This window comes from Polypterus senegalus, chromosome 13, assembly GCF_016835505.1.
Source record: "Polypterus senegalus isolate Bchr_013 chromosome 13, ASM1683550v1, whole genome shotgun sequence".
In the NCBI taxonomy this organism is placed as follows: domain Eukaryota; kingdom Metazoa; phylum Chordata; class Cladistia; order Polypteriformes; family Polypteridae; genus Polypterus; species Polypterus senegalus.
Genome location: NC_053166.1, coordinates 6,393,167 through 6,418,256, shown reverse-complemented (window position 1 = coordinate 6,418,256; position 25,090 = coordinate 6,393,167). Strand labels below are relative to the sequence as shown.

At 49.7% G+C, this 25,090-nt stretch overlaps 1 protein-coding gene across 4 annotated transcripts in view; it reads left to right on the top strand.

The window, feature by feature from the left end:
- Positions 1 to 24,222, top strand: part of LOC120543019 (serine/threonine-protein phosphatase 2A 55 kDa regulatory subunit B beta isoform) — a 198,856-nt gene extending 174,634 nt beyond the window's left edge. For all 4 annotated transcript variants that reach the window (XM_039775835.1, XM_039775836.1, XM_039775837.1 and 1 more), the window contains 8 exons: positions 4,857 to 4,954; positions 7,897 to 8,062; positions 8,149 to 8,261; positions 12,128 to 12,305; positions 15,393 to 15,557; positions 16,794 to 16,963; positions 18,257 to 18,348; positions 22,496 to 24,222. In XM_039775835.1, coding sequence (XP_039631769.1) covers positions 4,857 to 4,954; positions 7,897 to 8,062; positions 8,149 to 8,261; positions 12,128 to 12,305; positions 15,393 to 15,557; positions 16,794 to 16,963; positions 18,257 to 18,348; positions 22,496 to 22,775 — 1,262 coding nt within the window. In that variant the 3' untranslated portion in view covers positions 22,776 to 24,222. The remainder of the gene's footprint in view (positions 1 to 4,856; positions 4,955 to 7,896; positions 8,063 to 8,148; positions 8,262 to 12,127; positions 12,306 to 15,392; positions 15,558 to 16,793; positions 16,964 to 18,256; positions 18,349 to 22,495) is intronic.
- Positions 24,223 to 25,090: the final 868 nt, after the last annotated feature.

Genomic DNA, 25,090 nt, shown 5'->3' with positions numbered 1-25,090 from the left:
TTGGGATGAGTCGTCTCACCTGTCTGTGCTCCAGCTGTAAGCCATATGGAGACGGGTGGGCTGCAGGTCTTTGTCACAAAGCCCCCCTGGGTTGAAAGGCGCTATATTTTGATCTGTCTCTTATAATTCTGCCATTTTTGTGCTCAAGCTGTAGACGGTAGGGACGACTGTGCTACACCTTTTAAGAGGTGGCTGTGGAAAGGCGCTATATAAATGCATCACGTTGGTTGTGGGGGCTCAAATGATTTCCTGTGGGCTTTTTGTCAAGTCATTACAATAATAAGGTGACAATTTTATTAGCCCTTTGTAGGCTGCGCTCTTTCAAGGCACTATATACGTTTTTGTTTGTTGTAAGCCTCCTCACCTGGTAACACCTCAGTATACCACCTTAGGATGGAATTCCTAAAAGAAAGACGCTATAAAAATACGTGTTGCTTGTGGTGACTTTTCCATTGGCTCACTTGTGTCACATTGGATTGACCTGTCTGTGCTCGTGACCTGATCATATGAAACACTTATAGTATTATTATTAAAGGACTCGCCATTGAAAGGCGCTATATGAAGACATTTTTGTTGTAATCCCTCCATCGACTCGCAGTGTGATCTTCAGGGGGCACTTCATGTTTCTTGACAGCCAAAGTACAGACCCGTGATTCCACTGCACTGTCATTCTCTATCAAAGAATTCCGGGTGCTTTTCGCCGCTAAAAGGCGATATATTAACCCTGACGTCCTATAACTGGTACATATATATATATATATATATATATATATATATATATATATATATATATATATATATGCAGCCGTTTTTGTAAAGCACAGGCACGTTTCTTGCAGTTGGAACCCAGCGTGTGTTACGATTAGCGCGGACCGGAGAGGCTGGCATGCAGTCTGCGAAACTGAAAATGGACGCTTCTGGACTGTGCGCACCACACAGGACGTAGCTCCACTTCCAGTTTTATTTCCTCAACAAGACTGTAAGAATAATAGTGGTATTTTTTTTTTTTTGAGCTTCCTAGACACCCCAAAGGTAAATATCTCACACAAATCATTTTTGCCATAAAAACAGAAAATCCAAGGCCGAAAGGGTTAAGACATTCAGTCTATTGTGCCCCTTCTGCTGACTCACTTGTTTGATTTGGTGCCCGTCTGGCGGTGCTCATGTTGTAAACAATGCGCTTATATCCGTCTTACCACTGAAAGGCGCTATATAAATTGTGTTGTTGTTGTTGTAACCCTTTATTAGCTCAGCGTTTGGCCTTCAGTGCGTCTCATCATATTGCTGGCAGCGGACGGATGAGGACGATTGTGCTGCAGTTCTGTGTCGTAAAGCACCTTGGCACGGTGTTCACCACAGGAAGGCGCTATATAAATGACGTCTACTTGTTGGTTTGGTGTCTGCTGACCTTTGACTGACTCTTGTCGGATGACCGCCTCGCTTTGTTTCTTTCATTCCTGTTACCGCCCTGACACGCCGGGTATTTAAAGGCGAATTTCCGCTGACTTTGCTCTTTCATTCCGCGCGCCTCAAACCAAACACGTCCAAGGCGTTACAAACGGCGCGATTTGGCGGCTTTTATTAATGAGCTGTTTTGCATAAAAATCAAAGCGCGTGAACAAAGCAAAGCCGCCCGCTCGCTTCATTTTCTACTTCATTACCGACGAGAGGCGTGTTAACAAGAGCTGAGGCGGCCGCGAAGCCCCCCGATCGCACTGTGGAGTGCCGTTACGGCGCCATAAACTCGAAGGAGTGGAATGAGGACAGGAAGAGGAGAATTCCTGTGGGAAGGAACGCTGGGAATGTGCTGTCGTAAAAGTCCGACTTCGCCGGCACACCGAGCCGTCCCACTGCACACCGAGGAGGGTCTTTCAGAGCCGAACAATCGGCGATCGACTAGGACGTTTATAAAAATTAAGGGGGGCGCGCTTCGGACACCAAGGAGGAACATCTATCATATAGTGCCTTTCACATCATCAATCTATCATATAGCGCCTTTCACATCATCAATCTATCATATACTGCCTTTCACATCAATCTATTATATAGTGCCTTTCATATCTGTCTATCATATAGCACCTTTATATATATCAATCTATCTGTCCACGGCTATCTGTCATTGCAACCTTCACATTTCTCTAAATGCTAATTCAGTGCTAATTTATATAGTGCCTTTCAAATCCATCATACAGAATCTTTCACAGCTGCATCATGCAGCACCTTTCCTGTCACGGTAGTAACACAGGTACAGATCAAAGTGAAACTCCCACCCACATGCCCAGTCACCAACATGGCACATGCCCTCTGCCCGCCCTGTCCACCGCACACTCATCTGCCCCACTTACTGCCCTTTATAGCGCCTGGTGTCGTTCAGCACGTGGTCATTAGAACATAACGTTGAACCTTTGGTTTTCACCAGTAGATGCTCACAGTCCGCGCCTGCCCCCTTGTGGTGGAGTTGGGATCCGAGTTACTGACGGGATCGAATTATTGATAAAGTCACTGCTGGATACACTGGTCACATTCTCCATATGAACTTGACAATAAATTCCATTGTATTTTTTTGTACTTGTGCCCGAGTCCTGACCTAAGCCCGTTTTTCCTCCCTTTGTTGAAGGTGGATGCCCTCTCTTGTTCGTTCCACTGGCTTTACTTGGTGTCCTCTGAAATGTTTCGAACCTCAGTCCCCGTCCTTTGTCTGCTAAATATTGACACGGGACCCCAAATCTGTCAAAACGACGGACGTTTACATTTTTAGTTTACTGCCGGCGGACGGACACATCAATGACCTGACACTTCGGTGCGGCCTCAAGGCCAGTTTAAGTAGGCTGATTGGTGACTGCCACCTTGTGGTGAAGTTTGAAACTGGCAAATTTCTGTGCAGTTTGAGGAAAATTAGGCCAGTGACAAACCCATAGTGTCATCAACAGATATGAAAGGCACTATATAAGATATATGTCCATGTCCCTAAACTGAATTTAAAACTGTAATATTGTATAACACAGATTGATCGATATGAGAGGTGCCATTCAGTAAATAGACAGACAGGAGTGTAAGGGGCTATCTAAGGTGAACGGATATTAAGGACATTGCATGATATAATGGTAATGATAACTGTAATCTGTATTGACAGTATATATTTATATATGTGTATATATGCATACAGTAAAATGTGCAGCACACACACACACACACATATCTTTTTGTCCCTTTGGGCATATCATGATACCAATCTAAAGGTTCCCCAAAGGTGCTGCTCATGTTTTTCATCCCCTAATTTCAGACAGGAATCTTTGGGAAGATGGCTGCACATGCCGACCATTTTGCACACAGTATGCCATCTTAGAGAGATCTAGGTGAACAGTGCCAGTCAAAACCCCTTAGGTGCCCCCACAGTGTCCCTTGGTGCCCATAGAGGGCAGTCAGTATTAGACCCCCTCCCATGGTCGTCGTGTCGTCCCGTGTACATAACGCACACTTAACGTTCATAATCGGTGGCCCTAATGCATCGACCAGCTCAGGCTGTAATCGCCATTCTGAATTTTTGGGTGCAGACTCCCTGTGCCACTCTCAGCATGGCGCTGCCCATGTTGCCCATACGTAAATCAGCCACTGGATGTGAAGACAGGTAGATAGTAGAGACATTGGCAACGTGCTCTATACAGATAGGTGTGAAATGCATCAACCAAGAAATTTGCTAAATACAGTAGATGTTAAAGGTGCTATATAAGAGAAACGTGAAAGGCACTATATAAAAGTGAAATACTCCACTGGGCTGACGTGGAAGGCTACAGAGCTGCTCCATTAGACGGATATGAAGTGGGTCTCATTAGATAGATGGATATGAAAGGCGCTATAAAGGACAGATAGATGTGAAAGGCGCTATATAATAGAGTGGCAGTGATGGTGCAGTGGCTGGGGTTCACGTCCCACCGTCCCACGTCCTCCCTCTGTGGACTTTGCATCTTTGCATTACTCCTCACAGTCCAATGACATGCAGGGTAGGCGGACTGGTGACGTTAGACGTGTCCCCCCCAAATCCTTATTCTGCAATGAGCTGCCACCATGTCCTGGGACTGTCACGCCAGATGACACACGAGCCCACTCTGGGTAAGCAGCGTTGGTTGGTAACGAGTGAGCTCTGCACGTGTGACAGTCATAAACCTCTAATAATGGTGACAGTGGCAGTGCTGAAGAAGGTGACATCAGTTGGACGTGAAAGTATCTGCACACGTGACAATGAACGACGGCTACTACACGTAACACACTGATATGAAAGGAGCTCTATAAGACCGAGAGGGAGGCTCAGGATGGTAGAGGTGGACAGATGGACACACAGGCTGATTTATATGGACAGATGGCACTTCATTGAAAGGAGCTATATACACTATAAGGGCGTCCTGTAGAGACATGCGGCGTACAAATTCAAACTTTATTGACCCCCGGAGGGGACTCACCTGCTCCGGCAGCAACACAGCCAATAGATGAAAAGCGTGAAAGGCGCTATATAAGGTCAAAGACATAGATAGGTGGCACTTTATCAATCCTCAGTGGCACAGTAATGAGGTGATGGCGGGGTGGTCTGCCTTTGAGGTGAGGGTCCGTGGCCTTTCCAGGTTCAAATCCCAAAGTTGTTGTTCCTGTCACCGTCACTTGCCGAGCCGCCGCTTTGTGTCCCTGAGATGCCCACTGCTTTTATCGAGTTTGACGACGGCAGGGCTGCTCCATCTAGTGGCCGCTCAGAACAGAACCTGAGAAAATGTGTTTGGCCTGCAGGTTATGTTTGGGCCTGGGGCTGAACTTGTGAAGTGTGCCGGTGGTCCTGACGCCCCCCTTCTGATGCTTTTGTCTTTCAGCTGACATAATCTCCACGGTTGAATTTAACCACACAGGGGAGTTGCTGGCGACTGGAGACAAGGGCGGCCGTGTGGTGATCTTCCAGCGCGAGCAGGAGGTAAGTGGCACTGAATGGCGTCCGGTGGTCTTTTGACTTGGGTTAGAGTGTGATCCCCCCTTTCTCCTCCCCTCCATCATGTAAGTGTCTGCCCGCTGAGTCCAGACGCTCCCTCTAATGCACTCACAGACCCCTAATGGCCTGCATTATTCCCAAATTTGGGAATGCTAATGGAAAGCAAGCGGGCTGATAGTGGGTTGTGTATCTGGGCGGGGCGGCAGGTGGATACTGGGGGGTGTAGGGGTGCTAAACTGTGAATGCTGAGCCCCCATTGGACTTTATTGCCTTGGCTTTACTTTATTTTCTTAGCAGGCACTTTGTTCCAAAGCGACTTACAAATCTCTGATATCCAGCACAGTCGTACAACTGACACAAGGGGGACACGCAGACCCCCCACGTAGACCAGCTAGGCTGAGAACTCAGTGGAGGCACCAAGATGGCAGCCCTTTGTATTCCGACGTTCACTCACTGCTTCCTGACAGAAGTCCATCCCAGCGGGCATCGCCGGGCACACTCTCATTCATTCACCCACATGGGGCCAATTTAGAGTCCCCTGTCCACCCAAATGACACCACTTTGAAGACCACGGGGAGAAGGTGCAGATGCCATCAAGTGATTGGTCAGGCTAGGGTTTGAACCCGAGACCCTGGCAGGTGTTGCTGTGGGATGGCAGAGGAAAGTCACAGAGACGGGTAGAACGTGCCATCTCCATAACGAGAGTGACAAGGCTGAGAACGGAGTGCAGGACCAGGGACCCTTAGTGCCTTTCCATTACAAAACAGAGATACCCCATTGACCCTTTACTCCAGCCTGGGGTGGTCCCGGGTTTGACGCCACAGGCCTGACACACTTGGATTTGGGGTGTTGTGCCCTTCTTCTCTGCCAGTGGCCAGCTGCTGTCAGGTCTGTCTAGAGACGGTCAAGTCCGTGCTCTAGCTGGGCCACTCAAGGCCATTCCCAGCGCTGTCCCCAAGCCACTCCTGTGTTGTCTTTGCTTTGTGGCCGTTTGGCCCACCCGGGGGTCCAGAGCATTCTGAGCAGACCTTCATTGATGGCATCTCTGGACTTGGCCCTCATCTCTCCCTGCGGTCTCTGAGTGCCACCAGCCTGCTTCACCCCTAGAGTGGCAGTGCACAGGTGATGACTGGCACCCAGTTTCCTGCAGATGTGACCCTAATTTTGGTTTCCTCAGACCAGAGGAGCTTGTTTATCGCAGTTGGCGAGTCCTGCAGGTTCCTTTTTGCAGATGCCAAGCAGATCTCCATGTGTCTTTGACTCAAGATTTGCCATTTTGGCCTCTGCACTGTACTGTAATGCCCAGACTGGTAAAGTGTTGCAGTGGTGGCCGCCCTTCTGGAAGTTTCCATGCAGGTCCCCTGGGCACTCCATTAGTTTCTTGGTCCTCCTTCTGTGATTGTCCAGTGTGGCCATGTGGGAGACCACTGTGCTCGCTCTTGGGACCCTTCAGCTCCGCAGTCTTCCTCAGATCTTTGCTTAATGCCACCCTGTCTCTGTGCTTGGCAGGCCATCTCTCTGAACTCCTGGCTCGCTATGTGCCCACCTGGTGGACCTCCTACAGAGAGGTGTGTGCGTCTTTTCGATTCCATCCAGTCAGTGAATTACCCACCAGTGGACTCCAAACATCTCAACGGCGGTCGACAGGATGGGTGCCACCTGAGCCAAAGCAGGGGGTCTCAGTGCTCCAGTCAAGGGGGTGTCGTTCAAAAATTCCTAAACTTCTGCCCTCACTTCCTTGCTCCTCGATATTCGGCGTTGTGAAGGAGTCCGAAGAGTCTGTGAAGGTGCAATAAATGACCTGCAGAAGCCTGTGTCAGCGGGCATCGCTGGGCACACTGCCATTCACTTCCAGTTTAAAGTCACCCATTGACCTAACAAATACACACACACATCTCCATGGTGCCACAGGAGACCCCAAGGCCAAGCAGAGAATCTGACAAACAGCAGGGTCAGCGTTTGAACCTTGGGACCCTCGAGCTTCCGGGGGTTTCCATGGCAGCCGTTTATCCACACATTCATTTGGTGTTAGCTGAATGGGTCTCAGGTGCCCATCCCAGCAGGCATCACATTCAGTCGCCCATGTAGGGTGGGTTTAGAGTTCCTATACACACACACCTCTTTATGGTGCTGGAAGAACCCGAAGAGAGAAGTTCACCAAGCCACAGGGAGAACATGCAGACGCCATACAGGGTTTGAACCCGGGCATTCATTCGTCTTCTGCAAGTAGTTTTATCAGGGGCACAGGGAGAGCATGCCATCTCCACATAGATGGCAACTGAACCAAGGAGGTCTGTGGAACACCAGGATGGCAGCTTTTTATTCATACATTTAATTGCTGCCTCCTAATAGGGTGACAGGAGCTCATCGCTGTGGGCATCACGGGGCACGCACTGTCATTCACTCGGACGCAGAGGATCAATTTAACACACACACACAGCCTACCAATTGTAAAGCTAACCAAGGAGGATGGGATCTCACTATGGGTTCTCCTTTATCATTGTAGTGCTGGAGGAAACCAAAGAGCCTACTGGGCCGTAGGGGGGACATGCAGACCCCCACACAGCAAATGGTTTGAACCCGGGACCCTGGTAGGAATCTCTACATTACCTGCAGTCATTCATTTTCTGCAAGCAGCTATGTCAATAAAAGGCCAAAAACTGTACCAGCAGTGCCAACCCTGTGATGGCCCCAGATGGTGTACCCATCTAATCAGTTGGCATATGCACATGGTGCCCGTGCACTGAGGTCACCAATGTGAATGACCAACAGGGAGAACATGCCAAGTCCACACAGGAGAGCTCAGGGTCCCAATGTGTGTGCCACTCAGCTGTGCCCGCTGGCTCATTTTGTTTTCATTGGTTTCTGTGGATATCAAAAGTTTGTTTTTATGTATGTATTTATTTATTTGTGCCCCCTCTGTCCAGAGTAAAAACCAGCCTCACCGGCGAGGGGAGTACAATGTTTACAGCACCTTTCAGAGCCACGAGCCCGAATTCGATTACCTGAAGAGTTTGGAGATCGAGGAGAAGATCAACAAAATCCGATGGCTGCCCCAGCAGAACGCCGCCTACTTCCTGCTCTCCACCAACGGTAAGCCCTAAACGACGCTGCCAGCCCGACTGGGCAAAGAAACCGGTCCGCGCCTGACGGCTCTTGACAGCTCTCTATCTCCACAGACAAGACGGTGAAGCTATGGAAGGTCAGCGAGCGCGGCAGGAGGCCAGAAGGCTACAATCTCAAGGACGATGACGGCCGCATTCGAGACCCTTCTACCATCACCATGCTGCGGGTAAGAAACGGCGGGCGGTGTGACTGGTCTGCCTGTTCATCCCCGTTGTCATTTCGTGGCGGTTCGTTTGCCGTGTGTACATCGCAATTCTCACTCGCTGCTGCAGCTCAAGGCAGGAAGGAACCGAACCTGTGTGGCCGGCCAGTCTGTCACACGTGGCCACGCTTACACCGGGCAGGCTGGGAATTGGCATGTCGGCCCAATGTGTCGGTGGCCTTAAATAAACACGCACGGAGAAAACGATAAGAAAACGCAAAAGCCTGCGAAGACTGACGACCAAAATGAAACACACCACAGTAGAAAGATATATACGAAAGGCGCTATATACAAGAGAGAGGTACATGTGAAAGGCGCTATATACAAGACAGATATGAAAGGTGCTCCAGATGTTAGACAGACGTGAAAGGCAACATATACAGCCGTCATACAGGAAAGGCACTACATACAGTAGATATATATGAAAGGCACTATATATAACAGGTGGCGCAGTGGGTAGCACTGCTGCCTCGCAGTTAGGAGACCCGTCTGGGTTCGCTTCCCGGGTCCTCCCTGCGTGGAGTTTACATGATCTCCTCGTGTCTGCGTGGGTTTCCTCCCACAGTCCAAAGACATGCAGGTTAGGTGCATTGGTGATTCTACTAAATTGGTGTGTGCTTGGTGTGTGTGTGCCCTGCGGTGGGCAGGCGCCCTGCCCGGGATTTGTTCCTGCCTTGTGCCCTGTGTTGGCTGGGATTGGCACCAGCAGACGCCCGTGACCCTGTAGTTAGGATATAGCGGGTTGGATAATAACTGACTGACTGCATATAACAGACATGAAAGGTGCTATGTATGATAGACAGATGAGAAAGGCGCTATATATAACAGACAGATAGGAAAGGTGCTGTGTGTAATAGAGGTATATGAAAGACACTATACAGTATATACTAGATAGATAATACAGTGCATCCAGAAAGTATGAACCGTCGCCCCAGTCTGAGGTCAAGAGCTCTCTGGAGCAGCTTTTCATCCAGGATGTCTCCTCCTGATGTCTTTCCCTTTATCCTGACTAGTCTCCCAATTCCTGATGCTGCCACCACCACGCTTCACTGTAGGATGGTATTGGCCTGGTGATGAGCGGTGCCTGGTTTCCTCCAAACATGATGCCTGGCATTCACACCAAAGAGTTCAATCTTTGTCTCATCAGACCACAGAATTTTGTTTCTCATGGTCTGAGAGTCCTTCAGGTGCCTTTTGACAAACTCCAGGCGGGCTGCCATGTGCCTTTTACTAAGGAGTGGCTTCCGTCAGGCCACTCTACCATACAGGCCTGATTGGTGGATTGCTGCAGAGATGGTTGTCCTTCTGGAAGGTTCTCCTCTCTTCACAGAGGACCTCTGGAGCTCTGACAGAGTGACCATCGGGTTCTTGGTCACCTCCCTGACTAAGGCCCTTCTCCCCCGATTGCTCAGTTTAGATGGCCGGCCAGCTCTAGGATGAGTCCTGGTGGTTTCAAACTTCTTCCACTTACGGATGATGGAGGCCACTGTGCTCATTGGGACCTTCAAAGCAGCAGACATTTTTCTGTAACCTTCCCCAGATTTGTGCCTCGAGACAATCCTGTCTCGGAGGTCTACAGACAATTCCTTTGACTTCATGCTTGGTTTGTGCTCTGATATGAACTGTCAACTGTGGGACCTTCTATAGACAGGTGTGTGCCTTTCAAAATCAGGTCCAGTCAACTGAATTGACCACAGGTGGACTCCAATGAAACATCTCAAGGATGATCAGGGGAAACAGGAGGCACCTGAGCTCAATTTGGAGCTTCATGGCAAAGGCTGTCAATACTTATGTACATGTGCTTTCTCAGTATTTTTATTTTTAATAAATTTGCAAAAACCTCAAGTAAACTTTTTTCACGTTGTCATTATGGGGTGTTGTGTGTAGAATTCTGAGGAAAAAAATGAATTTAATCCATTTCGGAATAAAGCTGTAACATAACAAAATGTGGAAAAAGTGATGCGCTGTGAATACTTTCCAGATGCACTGTATGATTGACAGATGAGAAAGGCGCTATATGTAATAGATATACAGTATATACTGGGTATATAGAGAAGGTGCTGTGTATAATAGATAGATAGACATGAAAGGCAAAATATACAAGAGAGAGACATGAAAGGCGCTATATTAGAGGGGTGATGTGAAGGGCTCTGTATGGAAGACACCATATATAATATTTAGAGAGCTATGAAAGGCTTTAGAGAGAGACTGTGTAAGATAAGCAGACACAAAGGAGAACACGTAGAGTGAGGGTTACAGTGATGATGGTGCCTGTGATGAAGAGGATGATTTAATAATACCAGTCAGCACCCCTGATTTTTTAACGGAGCTCCGTCTATTAATCCATTCTTATTTATCACAGCCCAGAGAGCGATGACGTGTTGTGTGACAGTCGAATATGCGAATGAGAATTTCACTGAACTATTCTATGCACACAGAACAGCATTAATACTTTAGCTATGTGCAAGAAACCAACATGAAAGGTGCAATGTAAGAGAAATATGAAAAATGATGTATACGGGCTATGGAAAATACTATGGATTTGAAAAAGAAGGATGGATAGATAGGTGTTAAGTATACTCTGTTAGATAGATGTGAAAGGCACTATATTAGTTAGACAGGAGACATATGACATGTACTTTATTACACAGAATGATACGTTTGGAAGGCACTATATAAGACATACATAACAGGCACTGTATCAGTCTATTTCATATCTATCCATGTGACTACTACAGGCACTATATGAGAGAGATACCCAGGAAATACGTACGCTGTATAACATATAGATGAATGAATATGAAAGACATTATGTCATAGTTAGATAGACAGGAAATGCATTACAGTATATAACAGGTAAATAGATGTGAAAGGCACTATATAATACATATGATAGATAAACAAGTATGTATGTGGCACATACAGATAGATATGAAAGGCACTATATAATATAATGATGCTGATAATAATATGATCATATGTTACATCAGGTAAGCTGATTTGTGTTTTCAGTGCCCCCCCTAGTGTGCCCTCCATGTTGTGAGTCCACATGACCTGTCTTGGCAACTCGGACAAGCCTAATCCATCAGGGTGAAGCTGCCACTGCCAGGTCGACATGCCAGTCCCAAAGACCAGGATGTACTTTACTGTGGGGAGTGATCCTCCTATTCAGACCCTCCCTAAGGTGATAAGACCACCTGATCACATCTTAGACCTCCGAGCCAGTTTCACTAAGTGCCACCTGCCGTCTCCTCTGACGCTTTGGCACAATTCTCTGGAACTGAGAACTTTTGTCTTTAGTGGTGCTACCCCGTTAACCCGATGCCATATCAGGCCAGTGGGGAGGATTCAAGGGAAGGTGGTTGCTGTGCCCAGGAGTGATGGTGGTAGCAGTGGCACATCCCAGACCTCTGAGCTGTTATCAGTTAGTGCTGCCAGCTGCTTTCATTGATGCTGGAATGAAGTTCCAAATCTAAAGCGCCAGTCTATTTTTTTTTAGTCGGTGCCAATCACGTTGTGAGTCCTGAGTCTCTTGGACGAGCCACATGTCATTTTAGGTCAGTTACCTGGTGTGAGGATTTGTTCGTAAGAAGAGCGTTTGAGATACGCCAGTCAATAAGGAGGATGCAAAGGAGGGGTGGTGCCCATACAGATTCGCTGCCAAATGCCCAAATATCCCCAGGAGTCCTGGCAGTGGCATGTTACCCAGCTGAATGTCATGCCACAGACCTCTATTCACGCCAGGGCGACACTGCAGTTCTCAAGTTGACCCCGTTCTCCAGGCTTTGCCAGTCCGCTGCCACTTACCCGTCTCTGTCATCCTCTTGCAGGTTCCTGTTCTGCAGCCCATGGACTTGATGGTGGAGGCCACACCGCGGCGGGTCTTCTCCAACGCGCACACGTATCACATCAACTCGATATCGGTGAACAGTGACTACGAGACGTACATGTCGGCCGATGACTTGAGGATCAACCTGTGGAACCTGGAGATCACCAACAGGAGCTTCAGTATCCTTTGTGCGGCAGACGCCAGGGCCACGCTGGCACAGCCGTTGCAGTAACGGTGGGTTTTATGTGGCGCGCGTTTTTGGATTCGCACCGCACGTTTACGTTGTTTATTTTTGATTCTGATTTTGTTTGTAAAAAGTCGATTTTTTTGCTAATGACTCGTTTGTGCTATTTATGGGATGCTGTGGGACGTATCACATGACCTCATTGTGGCGATAAAAGGTTTGTGGGCGGGTGCAGGAATGACAGGTCAGGATTCAGTGAGAAAATTTGGAGGCCCCAGCTGAGTGGTCCCTTTTATTGCCTGGAAAAATAAAATGAAACAAACGGATTGGGATCTCAGAAACAAACGGAGTCTGCAGTCACCGTAACGGAGCTCAGGCTGGTAGTGACGCCTCCTTCCGGGACGTTACGGTGGCTGGACGGGAAGGGGCGGAGTTTAATACCTTCACTGGGTGGCTCCATGGCACAGTTGGAAAAGAAGGAGATGATGGCGTTCTCGGCAGCGCCCCCTCCTGTCTCAGCAGGTTATTACAGACCTGGACTGAGCCCTCGAGGTGGTCTTACGAGTGCGACTCCCTATAACTGTCCCCTCACAAGATAAAAAACAATGTTCAGTTTAGTGTGGTCCGCTGATTTCCCAGTAGACCCTGGTGTGGCTCTGACTCTCACTTACGCCCTTTGACCTTTGATTTTCGTTGTCTCCACCCATCTTGATCTCCTGCTTATGACTTTGTGTCGCGTTTCCAGTGCCATCTCCTGCTCTTTTGTTCTTTCATTATAATCTTTGGGCAACTTATTTGTCCCTTAACAGTCATGGCGTCAATCAATGGGAGAAACCGGAAATTTCGTAAAAGACGGCGGACGTCAGTTCTGGTGCCGATGATCATTCAGGTATGAGGAGGGCTGAGTTCCTAACTGTACGCATCATTTGGCGTTTTTTTTTGTTTTTTTTTAATTACTGGAAGGCAGTGTGGAGGTTAAGGCTTTGGACTGAAATCCCACTTCTGCCACCACGTGTGACTTGACGCGCCTGTGGCTTCAGTGGGGAAAACAAAAGGAACAGAACCCCCTGCACTTAACATGTTGGACAGAGGCGTCGGACGGATGATAGGTGATCACGACGTTAGGAGGTGCGACTGCTGAACGCGCCTGATTGCGGTCGTCCATAAGAAAAGACTCCTGCGTCAAGTCCATTCCCACTTTTTCTGTCTGCTTAACGCAGTGGTTTGGCTGTCGTGGACTTTACCGAAAGCGTACGGGTAATCGGGAAGAATCAGGTGACGTCTGAGTGCGTATTGTTACCGTTGTTAGAGGTTTACGATTCTCGTTTTTTTACGTCATTTCTTTTCGTCTCTCAGTTGTTTGTTCCAGTGTTTGGGTTTTTGTTTTTTTTTTTTGGCTTTAACATTTGGGGCCATTTTAGATAGATAGTTGCTGGTCCCATGTTGGAGATGGGGGGGCTTCTCAGATGATCAGGGGTCCCCCTCTAAAGTCTGCAGATGAGAATGTGTATATAGTGGTGGGCCACCAGCTGTTCAAAGTCAGCAGACGCGCACATAAATGAAAGGCTCGACTCCTTGAGTGTCCCCTCACAGCTCGGACCACTCAGTCCTCCTAACAAGCCCCCCTTCATTCTTTCCCACCAGTGTCCCCAACTCACCTTTTAGTGGTAGCGACGTCTTCTGAATGTACTTTATGAGATGTCAAGGTGCACCAGGTGAGCACAGGGGGCACCCCAAGGATGGGTACAGGGTCAACACCTCCTCGGCAGACCCCCGTCATCCTGTCCCATGGATTGCCTGCACCTGTCTCTTCCACCTGAGGACCACCCAGTGTCAGCTAGAATGTCAGCCTGTCTCACTGATACCTCAGTGTGGGTGAAGGCGCCTCCTCTCCAGCTCAGCCTGGTGAAGACGGAGCTCTTGGTCATGCCAGTCAGTTCCCGTGAAGCTCGACCCATCATCACCAGTGCCCACCAACTCAACAAGTGACCCTAGGGGGATGATCCTGACCGTCTTCTAGAGAACTGTTGTCCCCATGTACCATCTCGGTGGGCACTAGTCACCCATAGGTGCCCCACTGTGCCTCCTCGTCTCTGTTGGCTGCAGCTCCCCATTGTGCTGTGGTGCCAGCGGGCATCGCCTGCCCTCATGTGTCCCCTCAGCTCTGTAGCGTCTCTGCCACCTTCTTGCTTTGGTTTCCATTTCATTTTTCTTTTTTCTAAATCCTAGCCCCCGCCTTGTTCTTACGGACCACCTTTTTGTCCCGTTTGACGTGTCCGCCAGTCGCGATGTCATTGCACACATAAACAGCTCAGCGCAGACTCTGCATTGTTTGCCACAGGGACGCCTTGCAGTTTCAGTCATTCAAGAAGGGTAAGGCGGTCAGGCTGGCACAGTGGGCGGGACAGATGGCCCGGCCCCACCCCTCAGTCCTGCCCTTTGATCCGCTTGTGGCACTTTGAGTGCCAATCCCGGCGGAGGACATTGCAGTTGCTGAGCTGACCCCTCGTTTTTGTTTCTTTGTCTTAATTTCTCCTCTTGGCGTTTGGCTTTGATCGCAGTGCACGGTGGTCTTTGATTTTTTTTGGGCGTCATCTCATTGACGGGCGGCGGACAGGAAGGAGTGATGTGGACCTTCTTCATTCCTATTGGCCAGTGTGGCTTAGCGGTTTACTGAGATGGACTGAAGACCCCTTGCCTCTCACTGACTAAGCTTGTGGCGGACCCTCCGTGCATCAGGCTGATTAGCAAGGTGGGGGTGGGGTGTTTGGGGGTCTCCAGTATGTCCAGACTTGTTAAAGCCACCCCTACTTTGCCAGTGCCACAGGTGTCCCTGCTCAACTGTCACATCCATTATGTTGCTGGTGGGATATAGCGTCTTTACTTCACAACACCAAAGGCGTGACGTCCCCTGCTTGTGACATCGTGGCACTTTGTCATTTAGCATGATATCAGTCTCATGGAGGTGCCCACTTGAAGTTCTCCGAAATCTGCGTCTTCCCATTCCGGTCACTTTCTCTGTTAATTCTCTCCCTTCCTGACCTTGGGGGGTTTACTTTGTTTTCCTGATCTTCGGCGTCAGACATTGTGGACATCAAACCGGCCAACATGGAGGAGCTGACCGAGGTGATCACGGCGGCCGAGTTTCACCCAAACCAGTGCAACACGTTTGTGTACAGCAGCAGCAAAGGAACCATTCGGCTGTGCGACATGAGGGCCGCCGCGCTGTGTGACAAGCACTCCAAGTGTAAGTGTCCGGGGGGTCCGAGGGGGAAACGTGCCAACCGCGGTATGGTGGTGCAGATCTCACGTACCATCTGCGTGGCATGTGCAGGTGGGCCTCCTCACTGTGCCATGTCAGTGCCTACTTCCACGCCAGTCCTACCAGAGTGGGCTGCAGCCCCCATGACTCCATACTGGCTAAAACGGGTTTAGACATTAATGTATAAGAAGGCAAATCTCACAGCATAGCAGAGTGGCGTCCCGTCCAGGGTGTGTCCGCAGCCTTGTGTCTGACCAAAATGGCTGGCAGGTTCAGTAAACGGTCAAGTGGGGCACAGAGGACCTGAGTCGGCACTAGCTGCCCCAACTTCAGCGCCCTTATGAGGTCAACACGTGCCCACAGGCCTTCTCATGTGATGATTTTTAGAACAGGAGATGTGGCTAAATTGTGCCTTTAATCAGTCTGTCTATCGTGTAGTGGCTTTTCAGAAGTATCTCATTATATAGCGCCTTACATATCTGTCTGTTCACTCATTGTATTGTGGTGCCTTTCATCTATCTATCTATCTATCTATCTATCTATTATATAGCACTTTTCACACCATCCATCTATCTATCTATTGTGTCTTCTATTTTTCTATTCATTTTGTAAAGCACTTTGAGATACGTTTTTTTGTATGAATATGTGCTATATAAATAAATGTTGTTGTTGTTGTATAATATAGTGCCTTTCATCTATCTATCTATCTATTATATAGTGCCTTTCATCTATCTATCTATTATATAGTGCCTTTCATCTATCTATCTATCTATCTAATTATATCTAATTTCAGGCCTGCCTGTTATATTTTGACTTTAATATCCATCTAGTATGCCACCTTTTCTATGCATCTATTAGTTATATAGCGCCTTTTAATGTTACTTTATCTCCCCCCATTCCTGTCGTCTCATCTTTCCATGTCTGCTAGACGAGTGAATATTCAGGTGGTGTACACATAAGATGTCACTAAGTGTGACCCTCTGGTGGCTAAGGAGCAAATCACAAGGTGACAGTTCCTGTGTGACCCCAGTTTCAGTCACCTCATCTGCAGTACTAATGAGGCTTCTTGCAAGGCATGATGGGAAGGTGCTGGCATTGATGTTGAAAGGCGCTATATCACAGCAGGTCCCCTCACTGCCCTAAGTGAACTGTTCAGAGGTGTCCCTGCTGTCCCACAATCAGTCCTTTCTGCTCCCCCCTCCCCTTCTTGCTTTTGCTCAGTCTTCGAAGAGCCTGAAGACCCCAGTAACAGGTCCTTCTTCTCCGAGATCATCTCCTCCATCTCGGACGTCAAGTTCAGCCACAGCGGGCGGTACATGATGACCCGGGACTACCTTACTGTAAAAGTGTGGGACCTGAATATGGAGAGCCGGCCGCTGGAGACATATCAGGTATGTTGTAGTTTGGGGGGCCACTGAACTGGGGCATCTTAGGGGGCCCAACTCGCCTTTTTGTTAGCAGACAGGATGTGGGGATGGAACTCAGCTGAAAATCTGTAAAGTTCCCAGTAAACTAAAATGTTGGTGGTCTGCAGTGGCGCCGAATGTTTGCCATACTTAATCATTTCAATGATGTTTCATGAACAAAAGCCACCAACCGTACAAGTGTAAGAGCACAGGCACCACCAGGCGGCGCTAGACCTCATGTGGCTGCAAGGTGACCCAGACAGGTCCACCAGCATCCCGATGGAGGACACGTCACCTCCCTGTCAGTCTTGTAGGACCACTCTGTCCCTTGAGAGGCCAAGGAGGTCTTGGCTCTCTGAGTGTATGGTGACTCACCAGAGACCACTAGGGGGCGCTCTGACCTGCAGTATATAAAGTGTTGGAGGCGCACAGGTTCAAAGGCTGGAGTGCCAAATTGGTAATCCTCCATTAGAATACTTTTTGATTTTTGGCCATTTATCTTCTTTTCATTCTAAGGATGAACAGATCCCCCCTGCTCTGCCTCTCTCTTGTCCCGGGGTCAAAGGGAGACCCCCGACTTCTGTCAGGCTGGTCCCAGAGGGCGTGGCACTTAGTGGTCAAACATCTTCAGGCTGCGGTCTTCAGAGCTGTGGATGGAAAGATAAGGGAGTTAATGATGGCAGTGGTGTCCCCCTGTAGTGTTGGAGCCTTGAAGGTGCCCCCTATGTGCACATGTGTGACAACAGGGCTGCCCCTTTTTAAATCCACCCACCTCAGCCACAAGTCAAAAGGCATTGGGACTTGGAGTTGGGGGCGGGGAGGGGGGAGAGATGCTTGCAGGGGAGACATCGGGCTTCACTTGGACATGTGGCTCGGCCACTGCAGGGACATGAGCCTGTGACAGAAGGTCCAGAGTGCTGTCACCTGTTTAATTCTTTCTTTTCAGGAAATGCTTCAAGAGCGCCCCCTGCAGTTCACACAGCCCATCAGAAACATTCTAAAAGTGTCCGTGTCCAAATCCACGTTAGAGTCCCTGGACCAAGAAGAGGGGCGAGGTGGCTCAGACACTGACTCTCATTTAAAGGACAGAACTGTCACCTGTGGCGCCCCCTAGTGGCCCCAGCTAGATACACAGTCACTTACTTTGCTAGGAGTTCCAAAGCGGACGGGTGCAGCCTGAATGAATGTGTCACCCTTCAGTACTGGGATCTGACCGGTCAGTTATGGTGCCACCACTACGGACCACCGTGACAGTCTCTTTGTCTTTTGTCCCTTCAGGTGCACGACTATCTCAGAAGCAAGCTGTGCTCCCTTTACGAAAACGACTGCATCTTTGATAAATTTGAATGTGTGTGGAACGGCTCGGACAGGTGAGTCCGGGGTGGGCGGGGCTCGCCGTCTGATTGGCTGGCACATCTGCCACTCTCTGCCGCCGCCGCGTTCAGCTTTGTCTCATCTTGTTGTCGTTTTTTTTCACTCTGTCTCTATCGTTAGGAGGCGCCCCCCCTTCAAAGGGGAACGACATTGTTGACCAATAAATTAGTCATTCGGTGGTCCGTCTGTGCTGCGGCCATTTTTTATTTCTTTATTTTATATGCAGAGCTCCAATTTTGTAAGACGTACAACAGACTACTACTACTACTACTGGGTGTACTCACCCAATTAAGGGTCACAAATTTAAGCGAAGGCCAAGTCACATCAGACATCATAGGGTTCATTCACATAATCTTAGCGAGTTGGGGGTCCGGCAACACCAGTCGTGTAGTCTGATGTCCCCAGTGACTCAGTGCCACTAGCCTGTGACTTGCCCAGTCTGATGAGTAGTCGGGTGGTCTTGACATACGTGAGAGCTGACAACCAATAATGAATAACAAGGAACGCAGAAGGGACTCGTCGGTCTGATGTTGCGGGTTTTACATCCCACAATAGAATGAGGGGTCCGAACTCGCCGTACCTGTAAACACTTTGGCATAGGCAAAGACTCCAGCGGGCAGCGTGGTCTTGGATGTCAAAGACAGAGGCGAACTTGGGACACTTTGGAAATGTGAAAGTCGTCATGGGGGGGTGGATTTGACACCCCCTATAGTGTCTCGTCTTACATGCTTTACCCGGTGAGGGTCTCGCTGGCAGACATCTCGGCCAGACTTCCATGTGCCCAGCTCCAGGTTCTCCCTAAGGTGAGAATCAAATGTAATCCCTTCAGCACCTCTTCCACCGAGGTGACATCTTTACCACGTGCCCAAGCCACCTCCTGTGGAGCGACGATTCCTCTCTGAAGCTCTCACCCTGTCATGGGGTGTCAGCCCAGAGGTCCTATGAAGAAGCCACATTTGTGCAGGGGGTCCTCGTGATCTCGTTCTTTTGGTCGTTGCCTACAGGTGATCACAGGTGCCCACAGTGACACAGACTGACTGGTAAGCCGAGTGCTTTGTCTTCCCACTCGTCCATCTCACGTTCCCTTTTCTGTCACTCAAGATTCTACTAAAGCAGCCCCCCCAACACTCCCACCTGTAGAGAGACGTCCACTCCATTCTGAGCAGAGACGTGGAGGTGCTGATCCTCACCCCAGCCGCTTCATACCCAGTACAAATTAAAACCCAGGGTACTCTGCCCGGGTTACCAGGACCCATCTCTGGAGGTGGCATTCGGCGATGGGCACCTGACGATCGGGCAATCCAACTAACCTCAGCCGGGCTCAGCCCAAAATGACAATGTGGAGCCGCCTGGTGGGTCTGCCACCTGTAAGATGAAGGCAGAGGATCGGGTACCATGCCAGTGTAATGGCAGGCAAAGCTGGCAAAGACCAAGACAGGCTAGACCCTGAGAGGAGCAGTCGTGTAATTGGACGTCCTCTGGTGACGAGACCAGCAGCTGCAGCTGTCGAGTTTGACAGGATGAGAAGTCGTGTAATGTGACATCGGTTTAAAGGACGCCATAAACACTCATGTGGCACTGTCACCACAGAGTCGCTCATAGTGACGTTAATAACCGCGTGTGTTCGTTTAAATGTGGGCATCTGATGAGTCCACAAAACTTCAGGTGTTCAGACACACAGAGAAGCCCCCTGGCATGTGTGCCACGGTCTCTGCACTGCACCTCTTGGGCTTTGAATTCCTGCATATCCTGAATGTCGCCCGAGTGGGCTCCTCCATGAACATCGCAGGTCCATCACTCCCCCCACGGCGATGCACCGACTTATTAATAATAATACGTTTTATTTATATAGCGCCTTTCCTAGGCTCCTTTTCGGCTCGTCCCCAGTGCAGATCTGCTCCACTTCTGACCCCTCATCTTCAGAGGTGAACCTGCGACCTCGTGAAGTGGGCCGAAGACGTGGTGGTCTCACGGTGCTACATGGGGGCCTGTAAGGTGATCAACTGTTGTGTTGTCTGCACCGCTGTGCCCGCTGCACGATGGCACGTTTTGTCACGGAGCATCAAGACTTTGAGCTGCAGGTTTCCGTGTCTCTCCAAGCATACCTGGCGCTGCTCACCGATTGGCCGCATCCCTGAAAAGGCAACAGAATGGAAACCTTCATATCCCAAAAAGGAGGTCTTCGTGACCGTCCTGTCATTTGATTGTCGTCTTTACTGGAGGAGACGCTCGTTGCCACTGCATGCTTTCCAGCTCTCGATGATGGACCCTCTGATGACAATCTGCTCCGAGACCCCCTGATCTTCTTCAGAACCTTTCAGACGCTGACTTGTGCAAGTCAGGAGGCCATTTGGGTGCCCACCTCATGCAGACTTTACGGTACCCCCAGGTGCCAATCCATGGCGGACATCCAAACGTGCGGCAGACGCAGACAAGACGGTGATCTGATAACGTTGACGGTCGACCAGACTTGTTCTTCCCGCCTGACCCCTTTCTCCCCGAGAGTGCAAGTTAAGGGTGGGGGTGCCTTCAGGTCAGGCAAACCCCCATATATCATGGAGCAGGAACAAGAAACGCGATTTCACGTGCCACACGAGAGACGTCTGCACAGACGCAAGTCTAATATCAGACCGGAGAAAGATGGCACTGGTGCCAGTTATGAACGTGATGGTGTGTGTCACTACCCGATCTGCACACGCATGCCTATGTGCTGTAAGTTGTTCTGGTAATTTGCGGTGTTACTGCAATGGGGAGGCAGGCTGCACAGATCGGGTAGTGACACAGTGGACTGGGTGGGCCTCGACCGGAAGTGATGTCACATGCCCTTGATTTGTGGAGGGCAGGAGAGGAGAAGCGCCATCCCCTGCCTTGGGGTGTCAAGTCGACTAGAGACCCCTGAACTTATTTGCCCGCGTGTGACGCCATTTATGAACTTCTCGTGGAGTTCTGCTTTTTTCACTTCCATTCTGAGCCGAGTGAAATCCAGCGGGTTTCACTCCCTCTGCCCACAGAAATCTCATGGCAGCGCGGCATGGCATTCAACAGAGGCCATGCTGGTCTGCGACTAGACTAATGCCAGAGTACCCATAAGCCATTGCAGACGTGTTGGATGGCATCTCAGCTTCTTCGGGTTGCTTTGACTTTTTCATTCATCATCCAGTTTGGCTGCCAGTTTGTGGCCAGTGTTGCCAGCCTCCATCCCAGTAGCGCAGAATTGGGTCAAGCGTGTTCACTGGGGTCACGTGACGTCACTCCAGAGGTATGCATGTTGGGTTTTGGGGGACACTGGCTCGCTGCCACACTCCTGGTTGACAATGAATGGGGTCTCCGTGCTGTCGGGACCCCCAGAGTTCACTCCTGGTCTGCATGTTTCTCCAGATACTCCAGCTTTCCTCCCACGGGCTTATTGAAGTAGAGACCCTTAATGGGGTGAGCATGCCCTGCATTAGGCTGGCATCTCTTCCAGAGTTGGTGCCATTGCTGCCAGGCTCAGCTCCAGCTCCCCACCACCCTTGGCTGAGTAAACCTGTCACAACAGCATTGGATGGCGATGTCTTTGTGCAGGAAAAATGGAAATTTGACACTCAACAGACATGATGCCCACGTTCAGTCTGTGATGTCACCCTGCTGTTACCCTGAGCAGTCCTCGTGCCACCTTCCAAGCCTGTGACAAAGTGAGTAGATGATCAGTGGGCACACTTTTCTGTTATGCACAGCAGTGACACTCAGGGGTTTCACCTCCATATCACAGGATTGCCTCAGGAGTTTGGGTAGTGGAGTCCATTCCAGTGTTGGCCATCATTTCCAGCAAAACTGGAGTGCCAGTGTGTCAACAGCCATCATGCCTGCCCCAGCCCAGAGAAAAATGGCACAGGGGGCATCTGGAATACTAATGGTGTGATGACATCCAACATCTGACAGCGTGGGTGCTAAACGACTGCCTGGAGCTGAGCTCTCATCACACTTTGTGCCAACCCGAGGTGCCAAGGGTTGTACAGTATATGGCCTACCACGTGAATGAAGGGTCTCTTTGCCGAGCTGCCACTTCAGTCCCCAACCCCGCATGCCAGTCCTTGGAAGCGGGTGCAGACCACCGTGATGTGCGCTGTGTCGCTAACCCCGATGTCCTTTTTGTCCCCACAGTGTCATCATGACCGGCTCCTACAACAACTTCTTCCGAATGTTTGACCGCAACACCAAGCGGGACGTCACGCTGGAAGCTTCCCGGGAGAACAGCAAACCCCGAGCCATCCTGAAGCCCCGCAAAGTGTGCGTGGGGGGCAAGCGGCGGAAGGACGAGATCAGCGTGGACAGCCTGGACTTTAGCAAAAAGATCCTACACAGCGCCTGGCACCCGACGGAGAACATCATCGCCGTGGCCGCCACCAACAACCTGTACATATTCCAGGACAAGGTGAACTAGCAGCGCGCGCTCCTGGCCGCCGGCGTCGACCTTCCAGATTCTTCTTTTTGGCGGACTCTTCTAGCATCCCTGTATCACGGGCGGGGCGGGAGGCATTAGTAGACCGGACGACGACCTTGGCGCCCCCCTCCCCCCCCCAACTCTCCCGAAAACTGAGCGCTCACCGAAGAACAAGGCGCGGCTGGTCTGACGAGCCAAAGTGCGCATGCGCGCGCCACCGAGGAAAGCACGACGCGTTTGGGCGGGACGGCAATTCAACTAACTGGCCAAGGGCACATCAGAGGGGCATGTAGCAGAAACGTTCGTTATTTATTTATTTGTGTTTAGGGATTTACGTTTTGTTTTTATGTTTGTTTCATACGCTGGGCGGCTAAAAATAAACCTGAAAAAAACGAAAAATCTTAAGTTCCCAGAATTCCGTGAAAAGAGCAGCACGCCGGATGGACCGGCAAGTGTGGCCATCTGCTGGTGAAGAGGAGCTACTGCAAGCCGCTTGTTCGAAGGTATAGCTCGGATTCGAGGAGCTTATTAGTGCCTTTCTGGTGTTTTCAATGCTCTGGACGGTGTTACGAGCGCTTGGGTTGGAGTGGTGGGGGTCCTAAGCCTAACGGGAGGAGCTCCAGTAGATCTCCCACAATGCTGCACCGTCCCGCTCCGCTCCGCTCAATATGTAATCTTGGGACACTTCTGAAATATGATAAGCCGCTGCAACGCCATGAAGCTCACGTTCCAAGTTTCGGGATCCCTGTAGTCCGTTCCAGAAGATGTTTTCCTGTCGTTCTTGTCGCCTTCTTACAATGTGAAAGCTCCACAAGATGGCTTTGTCGAGGGCCTCCCCGCGAAGCTTTGGGGTGATGCTGCCTCCTGATTTTGCTGGACACTTCCAAGGCGACACTTGACGGATTGAAGAATTCCGCTCAGTGTTACTACCTAAAGATGTCACTTTTTTTTTTTTTGGACAGTCTTCCGTCTTAGTTTCCTCTTCAATAACGGCTTTCGCCTTCGATTCCTTTTGAATTTGATTCCACGTTCGTTCTAATGGATGGCTTCTATGCTGCTAATTCCCACGACACCAGTGTTCTCGGCACCCGTGCCAGCTGCTTCAGAAGAGCGTTGGAATTTCGAAAGGTCGCTCCTACGGATTTGGATTTTGTTTTCTTTTTCTTTTTTTTTTTTTTTCCTTTTGCATGTCAGTCCTGCCGCCTGTCGGGATGACGGAACCGAGAATCGCAGAGGTGCATCCCAACAGGCGACCAAGGGTTATGAAATCAGGGAATTTTAGGTCTAATTCCAATAATCTTGTCTTCTAAGCAACTAATGTTGTTAAACTTCTTAAAGAAACGACGGTTTTATAGCGCTGAATGTATTTAAACGTATTTAATTGTCATGCAGTCTTAATGCTTCATAGAATTCAACGAAGTAAAAACGTTCTGTTGGTTGAAACGAATCGCTCGTCGTGTGGTGTCTGCTTTCATCCCTTGCTGAGTTATTTTCGATTTGTGTCCATTTTATGGGGATACTCCATCTGCTTAACAGTATATATAGCGCCTTTCGCACTGTGCGCCATCGCCATACAGCGAGATCAAGAACTGAAGAGAATTCCGGGGAATCGGGCCGGGCATGAAGAACTGAAAGAGCCAGACGGGAAGCACAAGAGCAGCGAGGACACCCGTGACTCGGACCACCACACATACATGCATAGGTGGGCGATGCCCTGCCGTGTCTCCACCCTGCCTGATCGGGTGCTTGATGTTCCTCCCTTCACCCCAGAACATCACCTGCAGGTGGGCCAGTGAACAGGAGGTCTCCCCGACACCCCCAGTAGTCAGCATTTCCTCAGGAGTTGTTTGTTCTATTTATTATATAGTGCCTTTCACATCTAGCTGTCTAATTTTGTGATCCTGCCGACTGTGCTAAAATTAGTAAATAGATGTGTAAGGCAATCTATCTATCTATTATATAGTGCCTTTCACTCTGTCTATCTCTGCTTCTCATGCCCATTCCATGCTTGTCTTCTGCAGTGTGCCACCCCTTGAGCCCAGGTCCTAGAGCAGGCTTGTGTCGTGGAGAGGCCCACAAACCCTCCATCTCCCACATCACCCATCCAGCTTCCTTGCACTCTGTGATGAAGTCTACGTGTTTTCCTCTCTCCCACTTATGTGCCCCCTCCTAGCCCTTTCTGCCATGGTATTGTTAGCTCCACCGGGCAGTACAGACATTATGGCTGCTGACCACAGCTTCATTTCTCGCCACTCTGTGGTACTGTAGATCACCCCTGGGAAGTGAAGCTGCCTGCCCAGGTCGCCCTCCACCTG